This window comes from Notolabrus celidotus, chromosome 21 (genome assembly GCF_009762535.1).
Source record: "Notolabrus celidotus isolate fNotCel1 chromosome 21, fNotCel1.pri, whole genome shotgun sequence".
In the NCBI taxonomy this organism is placed as follows: Eukaryota; Metazoa; Chordata; class Actinopteri; order Labriformes; family Labridae; genus Notolabrus; species Notolabrus celidotus.
In genome coordinates, this window is record NC_048292.1 from 23,087,291 (window position 1) to 23,106,614 (window position 19,324).

Here is a 19,324-nt window from a genome sequence, read left to right on the forward strand (position 1 = left end):
GTTTGTTGCACTCAGACTCGTGGATCTCTGCAAGAAAAAGCGCCTTTTTCCTCTGGCCAGGAGAGGAGAGATAATTAAGTCACTCCACCTGTCCATTGAGTTTACAATTTCCGTTCCAGGAGTAGTGGTATGCATTCATTCATTCATGCATTCGTGCATCACATGTAATGTAATATTCCTTAACTAGAGAACTTGTGTGTAAACTTGCAGCTGTCCTGCCCTCTGCTGGTCAGAAAAGGTCACACATGAATGTCTGCAGGGTCACAAAATATTAATATCAGGAAGAAAACCTGCTGAGGTTGAGATTATAACTCCTCCATAAAAGCCTTCATATTTTTAAACATTCCCAAGTGCAGATCTGTTTGAGACCACCACAGACCACATCCTGAAGATAACTTCTGGCACAGAGCAAAACTAACATCTGTGATTCATATAAAAATACAACAAACCAGTGATTAAGTGATCCGGTGTTTAATGACCGCTGCAGCGTTCTGTCTATCACCTCGACTAAAGCGTGGTCATACTAAAGATTAGAGCTCATGTGAGGAGTTTTAACCAGTTTTAAAAACAGACTAAACGTAATACTGAATCTCTACATGAGCTACAAAAGCAAACCAGACAATGAATTAGAAGTCTGATTTCATCTCTGATGTTGTTTCTAATGTCTGAAATGGCAGCTGTAGTTGTCAGATGAAGTGATGAACTGCACGCTGCAGCCTTTGTTTTATTTTCCACTGCAAATATTCTCTATGTGTGAAGCATTTGAATGTTAGAAGACAGCAGGATGATTTTTTTATATTTTATTCTTCAATAGTGACAAAAAGTCACTATTGAAGAATACACTAGACGGAATCTGCAAAGACTGCTTTGTCCACAGAGGGCACCAAAATCAACAAAAACTGAAAGTTCCTCACATGACTTTTAAAAACATGCAAAACCATTCATTCAGGTTTACAACTTTGCCATTGTTTCCTGTTTTTTTATGCAAAGTTAGTCAGTAGCAGCTTAATTTTCAAAGACACAAGTGACATTTTTTAAAGATTATTATTTTTATTTTTCAGAAGGGCAGCTGGAGAGGGACAGAAAATGTGAGGAGAGAAGGGGTGACATGCACCAAATGCTGCTGGAACCTGAAATTGATCCCATGAACATTGCAACCAGGACTGCATGCTCTGTACATGGGGCACCTACTCTATCAACTGAGCTAAACCAGCGCTCTCCAGCAACAGGTTTTGTTCCTTAATCATATGAAAGGGACGTAGAGAAGCCTTGAACTGTCTTAAGAGGACACAAGATGACGGAGTGAGACCAGACTTTAGACAACACAATATATCACAGAAGCTCTGCTGGTTTTCAAACCTGCAGCATTAAGTTTGATGACCTTTCTATTAACATCACTACATCACAGCACAGAGGACTGGGAGCAGACCAGGACAGTTGATAGAGAGGGGAATTTGGAGGAGAGTGTGGGATGACTTGGGGCAGAGGGCTGCAGGTTTGGATTTGAACCCAGGCTGCTAACTTCAAGGACTACAGTCACTCAACTGCTCAGCTAAACCTGCGCCCACATTGTAACTTTTGAAAAGATTTTCCTCTGTGTCGTATATTTTTTACAATGAAGAGTGTTATGCAAGTAAAAACAGACAACAAATATGTGCTCATACATCCATATTTTGAGAGAATGATCTCATGGTTGTATGAAACACATTTCTCGTATGACAAAACTTCTTTTTTTCCAGCAGACAATTAACCGACTGATTGTTAATTAAAAGCAGCTGATTGAACAGAGCCGGGTCTGATTGCAGCCAGCTGTGCTGAATCTAAAAAACCCTCATATTTAACCTTTTCCTGACAGTGACAGTCACCACATGGATACTATAATCACATTTTCCCTCCATAAAAAAGACAGTTTTATCTATCCGCATTGAGTTAAAAAGATATATTTCAAGCTTGGAAATATCACAGAATCACATGCAGTAAGATCAGGAAAACTTCCAGTTTTCCTTGAATACATGGGGTGCAGCAGGAACTCAAGGAGGTGCAGACTTCTCAAACTTCAGCTGAGGTTAGTGTGAGCAGAGAAACTACAGAAACTTGGGATATACTTTCATTTAAAGTTATAAAATAAAAGTTCTAGTCTCAGAGAAATGAGGTTTAGTGCTAAGATTGAAGTAAAACCCTGATTCTGATTTAAAGACAGTGTTTGTATAAGTATTAACAAGAACTATTTATATCCACTTTAATAAAAGCTCTCTGTTTGAAGACAAATCTAGAGGCACACCTGGGTTTGATAAGTATAACAGAGTAATCTGGAAAGAATTTCTGAGAGCGGAAACGAAGCAGTAACAAAGAAGAAAAAAAGATTGCAGCAGGTAGAGATGAAGTTCCTCTTCTCCTTAAATGGACACAGACTGGAGGGACGGAAATCACAAAGATGAAGCACGCTAAATGAACGGAAATGAAAAGTGCGTTGCATTACAACAAAATGTTTGGTATTATTAGAGGAAACAGAGTTGCTTTCTTATATAAAATTAAAGTGGGAAGGATTATTTTTCTATTTCAAGGATATTTTTTTACAGACTTTGACCAGGAAGGTTTTTTTTGTTGGTATAATAATCAAAGAAGCACTCCTCATTCACTGACTTCAGAGATGTTTGACCTAAACTGAACTTTTTTTGCAGTAATTTGACATTTGAGTAAAGGTCTTCATATTCACATTCTCTATTGTAATTTGTAGGTGTTTGAGAAGCAAGAACCTCAAAACCTTTGGCCCCCACATGCCTTTTTTTAATGACCACAGATGCATATTAGGTCTCTCACAGCCATCTTTGTTTTAGTAGTACAAAAAAGAAAGTGCATGAACAAAGAAGGCGCTTATTTAGCTAACTTTTCATATCATTGCTACAGCACAGAGATTAATTTTGCAACTATGATCTATCTCCGTGGTTCTCAAAGTGATGGTCTGGATTCCTTGGGGGGGTTGCGAAATGCCTTTCAAGGAACAAGAACTATTTAGAATTGCATATGTCATTCAAAAACATAAAAATATTAAGCCAATTAATGATGAATAATGACAACAAATCACCTCATTAGGTCGGAAACATCTGGAATTGTGGAATTGGTATTACAAAACACAAGGAAGGAACACATTATGAGGTTATAGTTTGAGTTCAAGCTGGTAAAGTTAGTCACAGTAAGTGTAGTAGTGGAGAGGTTGGGAGCTTTATGAGGTAGCAGTTGTTGTAGTTGTAAGAGAACCAGTCGTACTGTCGTGTATTTGAGAGCTAATCGTTCTGTTGTGTATTTTCCTGATTGTTTTTGGCTGCAGCAGACACTTGTCTAAACTATCCGTCCATATAAAGTTAATTGTTCCATCTGCTGAGGTTTAGTGTGCTAAATGCCTCCGAGGGGCTAAACACATCCACTGGCAGCTCCACAGCCCAGTTTAGTGCTGAAATAAAAGCTCGGACAGATGGAGAGTGTGTGTTTTAAAGAGAGACTCAATCAGCCTGATGTGACCCCGAGATCAGAAATGATGTGTTCAATGTATTTCTGCCTGTTGGAAATTTATCTACCATAATTATCAGTGTGACCTCTGTACTGCTCGTGTGATTAAAGTTTAAGATACTGTTTTATTTCAATACAGGGACATTTGAGTTGCACATACTTTTCATGAAGTAGCATCACAGTTTGATCTTATGATTGAGTTCAATTAGTTTTATAGCACACAGTTTGCAGTAACTGTTACAGATAAAGAGTGTTATCTAACTACATTAGGATGACTTGTTTCCATCTGTTGAGCTTTTCTGGGTTTGACTGAATCATTCAATCAATAAATCAATCTTTATTTATAGAGCACATTTCATACAAATCAAATGCAATTCAAAGTGCTTTACAGCGATTGAAAACAAGAAAGAAGCAGAAATAAAATAATGGCAAGACAAATTAAAAACAAAAATGGATTTCAAAATAGAAACTAATGCACACCAACAACAATAAAATATGTGTAATTAAAATAAGTTAAAGCATCAAATTGATATTAAGAATATAAATAGTTAAAAAAAAGATTTTTTAAAGGGTAAGGATGAGAGTTGACAATAAGATAAAGGCTAAAAAAATATATAAAAAATTGAGTAGATACATTTAAATAAATTAATAAATAAATAAAAATAAAATGAACAGTAAAAAATAATAGAATAGGGCTGCACGGTGGTGCAGTGGGTAGCGCTGTTGCCTCTCAGCTAGAAGGTTCCTGGTTCTAATCCCCGGCTGTGCGGGTTCCTTTCTGTGTGGAGTTTGCATGTTCTCCCAGTGCATGCGTGGGTTCTCTCCGGGTTCCTCCCACAATCCAAAAACATGCTCAGGTTGATTGATCACTCTAAATTGCCCGTATGTGTGAGTGTGTGCGTGAATGGTTGTCTGTCTCTCTGTGTTAGCCCTGTGATAGGTTGGTGACCTGTCCAGGGTGTACCCTGCCTTCCGCCCGAAGCCAGCTGGGATAGGCTCCAGCCCCCTGTGACCCCTAACGGGATAAGCGGTCAAGATAATGGATGGATGGAAATAATAGAATAATAAAGCAACATTTAAACCAATATAATAGTAAAAGTAAGTAATACAATTGTTAAACCCTACATAAATGCCAGACTGAATAAATATGTTTTAAGTTTATGTTTAAAAGTCTCAATATCTCCAGCTCCTCTCCATAGTCTAGGAGCGTCGTGGCTGAAAGCAGCATCACCAAATGTTTTTGTTCTCCAACTATCATTGGAGGCAGTTAACCGAAGCCTTCTGCAAATCTGCCGACATTAGGATGCCCAGTTTAGCTCCTTTATAACACAATATACCTTTTTAAAAATGATGAAAAATACAGCATAGTTTGTAAAATAAAGCCAACACAAGACAAAGCTCATTAGCACTGAACATTTTTAATAAGTTTGTGAAAGTTGTACAATAGAGAACCAGTCAGGCTCAAACTGCAGATTGAAGCTCTGAGTTTTGTAGAAGTTAGACCAGCAGACACTAAAACTAGCAGTGCAGGGATCAGTATTTAAAAACAGAAACAAGCTGCATGTGGAAAGTATACATGACACTATGAATACAATGTACAAAATAATTACAGACATGAAACTGTACATTACATACCCACTCAGAGTGGATTATCCGTGCACCCTTTGGTGTGACGTCACTGAACTCCCCTGAATGATTACGTGAGTAGCACCAATGTTTAATGCCGGGATGTAAACGGGAAGAGGGTTTGTAACCGAGGAGCTATTCTGAACAGTCCCTGCACAACCTGAGTGAAACTGTACGGGGTCAAAGGTCGGGGCCTTCAGGTTCCACATTTAACCCCTGAATGTAGACGACATATTGAGGGCTGTGTGCAGGATGAACAGAGGTGTTAAAAAAGACATTATGAGGAGTATTTGCAGGAAGAGGATGTAAACGACTGGTGCAAAGTTTCAGAATAGCTCCGATAGATTGATCCAGCTTGCAGCCACAAATAAGGGAGTAACATGACCCTTAATGGGAATGTAGCCGATCAAAGTACGACCTTTGAAAGTGTTGTTAATGCCGCTTTATTGTCCTACAGCATGACAGAGCATCCCTACAGCATTACTTTAGATGAGGTGATAACTTTTTTTCTCATTTAACCACAAAAATCTTTAAAAATGCAAACTTTACAGCCACCAGACTCCACAAACAAGACCTGCAAGATTACTGTGCACAACACAGAGTTGCTTGTTTTGAGTATCGTGTCACTTCTTTTACAGATTTTCAAGTTAGGTTCTAGTGCAATGTCCTTACAATACACAATCATGCAGACAGCATCTGTTTTTATAAATGGAGTCCTGTGGCTTTAAAGCATGTCACTCATTAAAAACGGTCCATTTCTATTGAGCTCCTTCTGTAAAGTTGTATTTCTGACCTGATGCATTCACCCTTAATGATTACACAGCTGTTACAGACCTGCCTGAAGCTGACAGGTGAAGCAACGTCTACACTTTTTGGATGAAAACGTCCTCTCAACCCTAAAATGTGCATACAAAGATCAGGCTCTGGTTTCAACAAACAGATTTTTTATCTTCCGAGGGATAAAATATCTTTACAGTACTCTGATATCTCCACAAAGTCACACATATTCAAGTACCTGAGAGCATTGTCACATCACGTCACCCCTTAGTCTTCTGAAACGACACTAAAGAGTTCCACGTTTAACCATCGAGCACTTCAGTTACAGACATTCAGTAAAAACAAGCTGCACGGTTCACATTTCTGCTGTGCATTCAGCTGCTCCGTGAGATACAAACAGGCTGTAAACATTAAGGCTTTAGTGATTTCTGAAATGAGTCGAGAGGACGCTGCTCTCATTCTACAGCTGTGATCAGCAGCGGATGGATTTCCTTTTATACCTGGACGATGTAACAAAACCTTCAGGGGCCAGCTTCACAACCTCTCTGATATAAACAGTCAAATACTTAGTGCTAAAATGTTCCATTACAGTACCTGTAATCCACATATATTATCTAAATATAAATAGTAGTGGGCTATAATACACAAGTGATGGGGATTAGGTAGCGTGATCTTTTTTGGGGGGGGAAGGCTGACATATAAAAACACAGCAGTGACCCACTCCCACCACAGGAGGGCACTGTCACATTGGCAATACTGCTTCAGTCATTCACTCTGAAATGTAGTGTCTCATAATGGAACCACGAGGCACTTTGAACTGTTAACAAACAACCCAAAACAAAAGGGTTTAAAATTAAGATTCCCTTAAGATGGTTCAAATAACTCCTGCTTCAAATGTTTCTACGTCTCACGGGGGAATCTTCGGTTAATTTAGATTTTTTTTTTTAAAGGAAACTTAATTTATTAATAATAAACTCACAAAGCACCAACGGTTTGTAACCACAGTTTTCACATTCAGGACAAAGAGCTAATCTCTCTCCACACGTTGAATCTAACAGGTTGGAGGAGGGTGGCCGACGTCCAGCCTCCTCTGAGCGGAGCCTCGTCTTCGGGCAGCTGGCACGGCGCTGACTACGTTTCCCAGAGTGCCCGGGGTCTGGAAGAAAGCCTTGGAGGCAGACGGAGTGGTTTCCTTTGGAGTATGAGGAGTCTGTGGAGGTAGAGAGGGATGTTTGTTAACCTTCATTTACATGGACTGTGGGGATTATGATGCATGATAAGTTTCTGTGGAAGAGCATTCAAGAAATCAAATAACGGTCACTGAGAAAGTTCTCTTTTCAGAGGATTATTATTTTGATACGTGTAAAAAAGATAACCCTCTTCAGATTGTGGAAGAGTATTTTTCTGACTTTGTTCAAACATTTAAAAAGCAGTGAGGTGACGGTTGGCCTTGGTAGTTTAAGTGCATCCTCCATGTGCCATGACCCTAAGCTGCATGTCACCCTTTAGCTGTCCTCTCTCTCATACAGGCAAAAAATGACCAAAAAAATACCTTTAACAATTGAAAACATTAAAAGCTACACCTGGCAGCTGTTTATCAAAATGCATGCTACTTTAAATCACTCAAAAACACAGACCATGTTAAGAGACTGTGACAGAATGACCCAGAATAACTTTGAATACAAAAACACAGCAGAAACTCACATTCACATGCACTTGAATTAAGGATGTGCATGTTTGGACTAGATTTATAAACATCATCACTCTGACTAGTAATAATAATGGAAGTATAGATTAGGGACTGTGCAATAATTTGAAGGTTGAATGCTGCGTATGTTTCTGTCTTTTAATTTATTATATCATTACTTATGTTTGTCGACTGTTCTAACGATTTTACTCTTTTTTTATTCATCTTTGCACTAGTGATGGGTTGCAAGATATATTCTATTTTATATTCTAAGACGCAGCTCAAGTTACTGGCATCGTTTAACCACAGACTCTGTGACCCCGTGTGCTTAATTGTGAGTCTTCTGAGTCTTTTCTTACTTTTAGATATCAAGTCAAGTCAAACTTTATTTATATAGCACATTTTAAAACAACTGCAGTTGGCCAAAGTGCTGTACAAGCTTAAAAACACAATCAATAAACACAAATAGTTAAAAAATAATTAAAAAAGAATAGATGACAGTTTGAAGGTAATTAAGTTTATATTTAAATGACGAGAAACTAGTCACTTCGAAAAGTCCCTGCCTCAAATAACTTCGTGTCTAAAAAAAAGTCCTGTTGTGAGAACTGCAGGTTCAATTTATACTTTCTATACTTTTTTACCTTTTGCATTTATTTATTTTTTAAATATAAACTTATTTATCTAATTGTAGTGTCACTATTTTTATTTTCCTTTCTATTTATCTTTTATTTAAAATTATGATCATTTATGATTATTGGTCGCTTTTTCGTTCCTTCACTTAGTGAGTTTCTTACATAAAAAACATCACTTGCTTTAATCGTTTACATTTATCTTTTGTATGTAATGTGTATAAATTCAAATTAACAGATCTTTGAAAAAAAGAAAAGAAAAAGAAACTCTCCCTCTAAGGCACTCAAAGAAGTCTAATCTCTGTAAACAGAAGGACTGTATTGTTGGTTAGAGATTCAACACTTTGTTCAGACTTCTTGTTTAACGCCTTAAATTGAGTTTGTTGATTCAAAGTGAAAACCAGAGTTAGGAGTAAACAGTTCATTTAAACACCAGAAGCTAAAGAACTACCAGCAGCTGCTCTGTTTAGAGACACGTCAGCTCTCATGAAAAGAAGGAGCTCATCTCTCTCCTCATAGCAATGCAGCCTGTCTGGTCACTTTGTGAGGCTTTAACTCGTCCTCCTGCGTCTCAGCAGGTTGTCTAGAAACGACTCTGTTGTGAGAAGGAAAGCTGGCAGATTATCTTTACTTCTTCAGAAAAGAAGATTAATCTCTTTTTAACAACGTGGAGATTAATCAGCGTGGACCGCTGTGACAAACAAAGTGTCTGAACGAGTAAATGAGGAGAAACAGACGCTCAACCTGCGACAATGTGGAGCTGTGCCGTGGCTTTTTGAGAGTGGCTGATATCGAAAGGTCATTTTTAATTATAAAGATGTGATAAAGTTTTTCACATCAGAGTTTTGTGTGTGTGTGTGTGTGTGTGTGAGGGAGCTGAAGAGGTAACTCTTACCAGTGGTTCTGGTGTGTTGATGCAGACAGTGTGGCATGGTCCTGAAGGAGACTGTGGAGCTCCTGAGACGGCCCCGTACACTCTGCTCTGTTCAGGCGTGGACGGAGCCGTAGCCGGAGACCTGCCGACTTCTGAAGCCGCCGCAAAGCCGAACGGCGCCGCCCCGACCATGAAATGTGCGGGTGACATCACAGCGGGCAGGCTGAAGCTCAGTTTGTTGTGTGCATCAGAGCCCTGCTGCTGCAGACCGCCAGCCACGAGGGGGTAGTGAGGGAGCGCTGCAGAGGGCACCAGGATGTACGGCAGAGGCAGGGACGGGATGCTGCTGGGGGGAAGTGCAAGACCGGCTGATGTCTGACCCGCAGAGAGGAGGAAGTTGAAGCTGTTCAGACCTGGAGAAGATAGAAGAGGGCGACATGTCAGTTTAAATGCAGGCCTGATCAACATTTCATAATTTCTCTCATTGATCTTTAATCAGTCGGTTATTTCCATGATCATTATTTAGTCTCTGAATGTCAGAAATATAAATATTAAGAGGGCTCTTTCAAAAGGTCACAAACCTCCTTAACCCCGTAAAGCCTGAACCATCAAACTGCCAGAAAATTCTAATTCTTCTTTCTTTATTAGACCTTCTGACAAATAAAAAAAAATGTAAAATTAAAAAGCAATTTTCATACGAGTTTTAATTTGTATCATATGTGATACATCAGGCATTTTTTAGTGTAAATGTATTGCTCAAAGTTTCTTATTTTTTAAACAAACTAAAAAATATAAAAACAAAATGTTTTATCCCATTAAACTTTGAGTTTTCTTCAAATTTTCCCCCAAAATAATTTCAAACAGAAATTATTTTTCCCATATTGCACAATGTCATACATATTCTGTATCTACTACACAACAAAAATAATAATTAATTGTATATTTCTTCTCTGAATTGTTCAATTTTTAGTGGAAATCAATGAGCAAAGGACAATTATTTACTAGGGAGCCATTGTAACATTCAACCAGTCATCAATCATCATGATACAGCAGGTTTCAAATATATAGTTATGTTATAAATATCTCTATTTCGACTCTAAATTTGCCTAATTATGTCATGTAAACATGTTCTTAAATAATAAAAAGACTATGTTGCTTTATGGAATGCAAAATGTAAGAAATGTAATAAAATTATGATTGACAGATATCCAAATAAAGACCTGCTGTATTAATATTGATACACACATTTTCAACACGGTTTGACTTTAAATTAAGTCATGAAATATTAATTTGTTTTACATTGCATCAATCCAGTAAATATTCCTCTTGAAGTTTCAGGAACAATTTGAAAGTTTTTTTCATCCAAACTTTTTCAAAATTGGTAAAAATATCCCTGAAAAATCTTGAGTGGGTCTCTGATCCACAGCTGACATTTTGGATGTCCAAAGTGACAGCCTTCTGGTTCATGAATAACTCACACCTGGTGGATTATCCATGCACTGCATGTATCTGATTTTATACATCAGGTTTTTTCGGAAATAATATATCACGGTCTCAAAAACTGATGTATCAAATATGAGACGCTTGGTGTTACAGGGCTAAAGAACCCATTTAACATATTTAATGTTGTGTCTTTACCTGCATTGTTGGGCACATAGAGGTAGTGTGATGGCTGAGCCGGCTCGTTGCTGCTGTTCACACTCTCAGGGACTCCCTGCTCTCTGGAGAGACCTGCTGGGTGTTTGGGAGAAGTCCTGGTGCTCTGTGCTGATTCCCTGTGAGCTTCAGTCCTCATCTGGAAGGGAACAAACAGAGGGGATAAATAAAACTTTAAATAGATGCGTTGATCAACGCTCTCCTGAATTCTGCAGAGTCGTTTTTCTGATATTAAAGATCAGAGCTCATTGTCTGTTAATCTATCGTCCTGTGAGACATCAGAATATGAGTTCAGGATTGTGTGGCCTGACTAATTGTCAGGGATTCATTTTTCTAACATCCTAAACGAGTTGAATAAGTCTTTAATTAAATAAGGAGTGATTCATCATAACCAGCCGGCGTGTAGAGTTTCATATTTTCAATTTAACGCTCTGCAGAATCATGAACAGGATCTTTGTTAGCATAAAACACATCACATCATCATCTGAGCTCTGAACCAGAATAATAACGTACTTAATTAATCAAACCTCACCTCTAACCCAGATGTTCCCTTCTTCTTCACCACCCCTTCCTCCTCCTCCTCTTCCCTCCTTCTCTTCCTTCCCTCCTCAGACTCCGCCCCAGGCGACCTTTGACCTTCAGGCTTGTCTGGCGCTCTGTACAGCATGACCACGGAGGGCTGGGACAGGCTGGGCAGGTAGGCCAAGCAGTGGGGGGAGGGGGGGTTTGTGAAGAGGTGCTCTGGGTGGAGGGAGGGTGCCAGCAGGGCGGGGTGGGAGGCGGACGGAGGCATTGAGCTGCTGCTGCTGCAGGGGATCTGCAGGGCTGCGTGAGGACGGATCCTGAAGGGACAGAAGGAGGAGAGAAATGTTAGTCCTCAGCGTTTTAGGATTTGATTCAAAGCTTGAAGTAGATTATTTTTTACATGAAATGCACAAAGAGCTGAAATTTTTTTTTGACCCATAAACACACATATCCTACATGTTTATTTCATTTTCTGCAACTACAATCATTGAATGACTGTTTTTGTTCAAAGGATGTTTAATGAGCTCATAATTAATTCCAACTCCAAGGGACATCTTTTGAGAAAACACAATCTTGAGTGCTTTGTTCGTTGTTTTTTGTTTTAATCCTAAATCTAAGAATTAACAAGGAACTGCAATTTTTATTCTGACATGCTGTCTCCTTTTTTCCTCTGTGATTGTTCCCTCTATGACAAATATCTGTCTCTTGCCTGGTGCATCATGTTTCTGTGAATTTTGATGAAAACAAATTGTAGGAGTTGCAAGTTTTGCACTTAGACTTCCTCCTCAGGTTATTTGCGTTTGTGTACGAGTGATCTTTCCTGCAAAAATCCTCCTCACACTCGAGTCGATTGTTTTAGTTTGCTGGCTTGTAGACACGCTCATCTATATGGGGCAATAGCGACTTAGGTAGTCCGTACCATAGACTGGGTCAGTTCTGTCTCTGAGCGTTGTGAAATCTCTTTATAGCCTCCAAAACTGCCTATCCAGCATCTTTACGGCAGGCAGTCCAACTATAACCAATGACAGACTATGATTGGACATTTGTATCGATTTATGAAGCTCTTATTTTGGTAATTCCGCTAGGCGCAATGTGAATTTGCATACCAGCTAAATATTTAGGATCGCGGAGCAACATTTAACATTTATATTCAACATTAATATTTATATTAAACATTAGACTTTGATTTGACATTTAGATTTAGATTTAGCATTTGGATTTAACAATGATTTTAAACTAATATATTTTTCACAACAAAATTAAATGTGAAGAAGATCACAAATATTCCTCTAAATGTGATAAAAAAAAAAAGTGACTTAAAAATTCACTCTACATTTTTATGACGTTTTGGAGCTGAATGTGGAGAAATGTAGCTGTTATTTTCGGTGCACACAACTTTACAAATGGTGCCCCACACATCTTTGCCTAAGGCTGCAACTCTTCTGGTCATATTTCACTCAAATAGAATTTAATTTGAAGCTCACCGTCATAAGCACGGATATTAAATTAATCAATGCAGCACAATTCATCTGGAAAGACAGCTCAATGTGCTTTAGGTGAATAAAAGATACATCTACAAGAATAAAGGAACAACATGCTTCAACAAAAAAAAAGTCAATGTATTAAAATGTAGAGAATGTGATTTGAGAAATATAAAAAAGACAAAAAGAGGACACAGTGCTCCAAAATTACGAAACATGACTTCTATTTCAACAAGAGCAGATTGAAACTAAGTTACAGAATAAAATGTGCAGGTTTCTATGTTTGGAGCTCATCTGATCTACGATGGCAGTTTGTTCCAGTTCCAGGTAGAATGAGGAAGCAAGCCTTTCGTGTGCCACCTAACTCCAGTAGAACGGATTTTAACAGGAAGCTAATTATTTGTCAAAACACCGGTGTCTCAAGTCACCTGAAACTGTCACAGAGCAACATGATGTCAGAGCTGAACCTGTCAAAGAGCTGCAGGGATCCTGAAATGGTTCCTGAACCTCCTGGAAAAGTTCCTGTGTTAGAAACTTCTAACTAACAAACTCTCATCTAACAGACTCTAACTCTATTCTGTGGACCTCCGCTTCCTCTGCTGCATTATTGCCCGACAGCTTCATGTCTTTTCTGCACACACTTCCTGTCCTTTATCCTCTCTCTAAACCCTTCACAGCCTCAGACTGCAGGCAGCTGTGGTTCGGCCTGAAGCACGCGGACCATAGAAACAACATGAACTGTTAACTCCTGTATCTATGGAGCCAACACATACATTCAGAGGAGACAAAACCCTTTCACCACCACAGTTATCAGCTCCTGTTACATGTTGCTCAACGCTCCACACATCGGCCAACGCAAACACCGGCAGAGTGTGAAATATTATGTGTGAGAGATCTGAGTGTGCAGAGAGGAGGGAAGATTGAATCTTATAAGAGGGACAGGGGAGACTTCACGCAGAGAGGGACGTGTATGAAAGAGTGACTATGGGAACAGAGCTCTTAAAGGTTTCAAGAAGACATCAGGAGTGTATATGTGAAAGAGACGTGTGCGTGTGTGTGTGTGTGCTGACTCACTCTGTGCTGTTTTCAAACTTCACTCGACATGCTGCGTTGTTGCTCGTAGTCTTTTTGGAATAATCCACAGGCTGGTTTTGTAGAACTGCAATGTACAGACGCACAAGAAGATGCAATGTTCCGTTAGACTCTTTAAGTTAAGCTGACTTGATTAACTGTGACACAGATATTTAACATTCATCACCTTTAAGTTCTCGTCGTGGACTGCTGGGTGCAGAGTTGACCTGCCGCTGGACGGCCACAGGGGTCGGTGTGACGTTGAAGGAGGCGTGACGCTGCATCTTAAACTGTCTGATGTCCTCAATTGTTATGGACTGTATGACTCCGGGCAGAGGGACGACTAACGTGGGATTAAAACAAATCATTCATTAAAAATGCACTTCATTTAGTAGACTTGTTCTTAAAGATTACAGCCTTAAAGTGAAGTTAATTCTTACCTCCAGAGTTCTTAAACTCAACCGGGCCGAGCCATTTGAAGGCCGGCTTCCTGCCTCTCTCCTCCCTGACGTGGACCTTTTTGATGAGGTCCAGGCTGGTCAGCACGTTAGCGATGTCGTACAGCCTCCTCACTTTAGCTGTAGATACAGAGAGGTAACGTTTAGTTGTGATTAGGGATGTAAACTTCATTTTCCAGGATCGATCTTTGGAAATGTTAACGATCAATTATCGATTGATCATAAAGTTTTCCGTGTCAAAAATAATGACAAATTAGTTTTTTCCCCTGAATGAAATTTCCCTTCATGACCCAATGTGTATAACTGACAGTATTGAATATCTACGGATCATATTGAGGTGTTCAAAATGTTAAACATGCTGAATATCAACATGTGGAGCAGGCTCATAATCTCTGCGGACATACAGTCATAAAAGTGAAGGCTCAGACTTCAACAAGGGAACTGAACAGAAACATATTTTAGACTCAGTGTCCAGTTTTCTGTCTACTCGCTCTTATTGAGAAAAATGAACATGTGAACGTGGTCAGGTGTCAGCCGGGAGCGCAACTGGGTCATTATCAGTCCGGTGGCGGAGGAAAAAAGCGCTCGTGGAGACCTGTCACTCAGCCGCAGCCCCCAGCTGAGCATCTCCGCTGTGCCACCTTCAGTCAGCTGATTCACATGGAAACATGCTTTAAACTTAAAACACCTCCCTGATAGCTGAACCAAATATGAGAACACATGATGTTTGTTCGAGTAAGTTCTTAACAATCAATTGTTGACATCCCTAGTTGTGATTTAAAGAAGACACCGGGTTAGTAAAACAGAAACCTCCTGTGCTCTCTTACTTTTGTACTTGCTGTGGCTCGATGAGTCCTGGCTCTCCTCGATGAGGATTTTTGCGGCTGCGTCCAGAGTGACCGTTTGAGTTTTGGACACGAGGAAGAGCATGACGAACTTCTGACTCATGATTCGCAGAGATTTGTCTTTCCTGTTGCCTCCTGCTGCAAACACAGAGACATAAACAAATGTTACTTTACTGCAGTCACATGAACATAAATCATACCAGACAGAATGAGCTTTTCTGATCTCCCTGTGAAATCTAATCACAGAAGAGGCAAACACTAACTTGGTAGCATATTCATAATTAAAGGAACTAGAAGATGTGATCTCTCTGCACAGTACACACCTCAAATGACTCCACCTCACCCCTGAAAACTTTCTGTTGTGCCTTTATTTCAGTTCTAACATCTTAAAGCTGCCAAATCAAACCTCAAACATCCAGTTATGTGGATTTAATCTCACTCTGGGGGCAGATTTTGTGCATCTTAACGGCTACAATGAGACGAATAGTTGAGCATGTTACCCAGCTTCTGCTGCAGAGAGAAGATGTTACATTTTCCCCCGACCCAAAGGAGCATTTTGTGTAAAAACAATCTTCTCCTGTCATAGTCAAGGGTGTTAACGACTCAAATATGCAGCTTGTGTCTCTATTAAACCAGTTGAGTTGTAGCTGGATGATGTTTTGCAGCTTTTATCTAATTTGATATCACTAAAGGTCGTAACACTGAACCAGCAGGCTTTAACCACCTGCTGACAACAAGGCCTGTGCCTGTATGAAGTTAAGTAAGTCTTTGTTACAGACGCTGTTGTTATCCAGTCACACTGTTAATGAAATGCTGTGTGCATGCTCAAGGAGGGGGGATCAATGAAGACAGGCTTGAATCTGGAGATTATTTAGCTATATAAGGTGGCACCTATGCTCAAAATGTACATGTGCTGCATGAAACTGAAGGCCTTTCAGTGCTGCAACAAGCATCAGCTCCTTTATCAACAGTGAAAACATGTAATGAGGATGAGTAACAAGAACTCTGTTTATTGATTTTCATGCAGCATCCTCAACTAAAGGGATTCGTTACCATTGCCAGCGTCTCCTTCTGCCCCGTCATCCTCACACCCTGGTACTCTGGCCTCAGCGGCTGCCTCCATCTGCAGGTGGTAGCCCTGCTGCAGACCCCTCCTCTGCAGATCCTCCAGCGTGACTTCCAGCCGCTGGCGACCGTACCAAGTGTAGCTGTTCTTGGCTATCCGGCCTACGATCATGAGAGACTCCAGCACGTTGACAATGTCGTAGATCCGCCGCCGCTCCACTCCTGGCCGATTAAAAGTGAGAGATGACAAATTACTCTCATTACACTCTTCTGAGTGATGAGTATAAAAACTAACTGGCCTTGCTCTGAGTTGCAGCCCGGTGTCCTTCCATAAACACCGGGCTCTGTGCTGCTGTTATGAAAGAAGAGTCTCTGTACCAAACTGCCAAATCCAATTACATAAAAGCTTTAAAATGCTTGTGAAATGGACATAAGCTGCTTCTATATCATTTCCTCCTTTTCATGCGGGGTTATCAGTGGAAGCACAGGCGGTATCTGGCTCTTACCAAGACTGGAAGCCACCTCGTCCAGTGAGATACAGATGGGTTTGTGTGGCGGGGGATAATCAGGGTAGAGGGCCAGGAACTTCTGGCAGAGCAGACCAAGACTCTTTTGCTTCCTGCTCGGCTTTTTGTCTGCGTCTTCCTCCTCATCTGCTGCTTCAAACTGGAGAGAAAGATGTTAAAAATCAACCTTGTGTTTTACTGCAGACTCTGAATCACAATCATCCAGAGGTACGAGGAAATGTGCTTTACATAACCTTCAAATTAGCACACATATCAGTTCAGTGCTCCTGATCGCTTCTCTGTAACGCCTCTGCAAGGGTCAGAGTGTTAGAGAAGAATTCACTCCTCTTATGCCACAAAAGATATCATTCAAAAATGCTGATAAATGGATTTGTTGAATAATCATATCTCAAAAGCACCAACTTTTTTGGCACCAGCTCTCATTTATTACACAGTGATTTGATGATTTATTAATGCGTAACAGACTGTTTGTTGGTGCTTTTGAAAAGTTCCTATCTTGCGGATTCAGATGACAGAGTGAGAAAAGCGAGGGAGGGTGTGTTAACTGCCTGAGGTTTTCAGATTTCCCTCTCAGAGTGTTTCTTTTAACAAAACTCATAATGAATAACTGAAATCTAATTTAAAAATACGAAGAATAACTAATTAACTAAAGTTTGAACTATAAAAAAACCTTACTGATTATTCTAAATCAACCCTTAGCCTCTTAGGCAGATGCTAAAACTCTCACATACCTGACAAGAGTCCTCCACCTCTGCGTCCTCCACCACCGCTTGTGGACTTTCCGGCTTTTCCTTCTCATTCTCTATTGGTCTGAACAGCACCTTCTTCATCTCTCTGTCCCGGATGTCTGGGCTCGCCGCACTGATCAGCATCTTCAGGTTGGCCGTGGGTGTCCAGGGTTCAGCAAGCGCAGTGTGTTTGATCGGGGTGATGTGGGCGAGGTCGGGGGTGGCAACTTTTCTGAAGAGCAGGAATGGGACGGGGGATTCTGCAGATTTCAGGGGCGTGGATTTTTTTCTGTCGGTGCAGATGTTCTCCTGGGACGGACATGGTTATTTAGTTTTAATGCAGTGTGATGTGTAGTAAAGGTTTTGAACATTTGGAGCACCACTTGTGTAATTTCTTACAGTTTGACTTTTAACTTTGGTTAACTAAACATGGACACTGACAGAGAGACAAGAGGAAGGCTGATGAATTCAGGAAATCAAACACTCCACAAACTACTTTGATCATCTCTCTCTGATTAGCCTGGTCCTGCAGCTCCCTTTCAGTTGCATTACATCAAACCTATCACAGTCCTCATGCCACACCTAAGTCCAGACACTCATCCACCTTACCTTTTGTTCACTTTGGCCCCCATCCTCCTCTGGCTCCAGGGGGAAACTTTTCTTCTTGGGACTTGTGAGGTCTTTCAGTGCCAGACATTCAACTTCCATCTGGAAAAACTGCATCCAAAAGAGCACAGATATTAAAGGGATATCATTTATTAACACCTTGACTAATAATCTTGTGGGGTTAACAAGGGAATTGAAGACAACTCTTTGCGTGACGTTGCAGAAAACTTTAAGTGGTCAGCTGAATTTGGCGCAAAGAACGTCAGCTAATTAGCTCTTAGCAAGCTAACGCCTGGGATAAAGTTATTAAATCCACAGCTGCATGATGTTTTATTACTACCACACATAGATATGATGCTTCTGCACAATGTTCAGCACTTTAAGTATTGTGACATAACGTGATTATAACGTGATAGCTGTAAGTGGTAACGCAGGATGTAGCTGCTATGTTGAAGATAAGAAAATGTCACTTTCACCCACATTAATAAACTTATTTCCACAAAGTGTGGCAAAGCATGGAGAGGAATCACGGCATTACAGTTTAATTAAAGCAATAAAGGCTAATTTGGTTATAATTAGCTCCTTGTCTGCTAGCTCAGCTGACCAGCATTCCATAACTGCAGCTAATAGAGAACACGCCCCTGATAAAGCCCGTTATTTACCTTTTTCTGCTGCTGGATGAGTGGATTAAATGTTCCAATGAGGCTCCACACACTTGTCAGAGTGTTCTTTCTTCAGACGAACATAGCAGCTAGTTTCCCTCTTCAAAAATAAGCGGGTAGTCCTCCTGATCCTGTACCTCCTCTCTTCTGAGCCTCCTGTCCGGTTCTCTCGCTCTATCCCGGGGAGACTTCAGTATCACCCGCTCAAGCTTGTTTTCTGGCGCTCTCAGGCATCTGGATGACTCCAGCCAATCAGTGTGCGAGTTGGCTTTCCGCGTCAGTGAGCAAGAGCCAATCAGCGTTTTGGGGCTCGGGTGTGTTTAAGTGACCACGCCCCTCAGAGTTGTGTTGGCGGGGCAACCGGCGCGCTCTCTTCAAGTCCGATGGGGAGTTTTAAAAAGAAGAGGTCTCACTCTGAAGATTTTCTGGGTACTTTTTTTACCCCAGAAATATCAAACCAAAAAGCCATGAAAGGTGTCCAGCTATTTATAGATTTAGTAGTTATAGAACTACTGACACATTCAGATGTTACTCTAGACGAATTGATGCTTTATTATGCAGCACTCCTTAAGACCACATGAGTGCCCTCTTCCTGATATC

The 19,324-nt window shown here is 40.3% G+C and overlaps 1 protein-coding gene across 1 annotated transcript; it reads right to left on the reverse strand.

The window, feature by feature from the left end:
* Positions 1–4,905: 4,905 nt before the first annotated feature.
* e2f7 (E2F transcription factor 7) lies at positions 4,906–19,046 on the reverse strand. Its single transcript, XM_034673748.1, has 13 exons — positions 18,725–19,046; positions 18,066–18,173; positions 17,460–17,765; positions 16,708–16,867; positions 16,190–16,423; positions 15,119–15,274; positions 14,274–14,411; positions 14,021–14,176; positions 13,837–13,921; positions 11,289–11,598; positions 10,739–10,895; positions 9,122–9,513; positions 4,906–7,120 (listed from the first exon to the last, which is right to left on the reverse strand). The coding sequence occupies exons 2-13, from the start codon at positions 18,162–18,164 to the stop codon at positions 6,962–6,964; spliced, it is 2,352 nt and encodes a 783-aa protein (XP_034529639.1). The 5' UTR covers positions 18,165–18,173; positions 18,725–19,046; the 3' UTR covers positions 4,906–6,961.
* Positions 19,047–19,324: the final 278 nt, after the last annotated feature.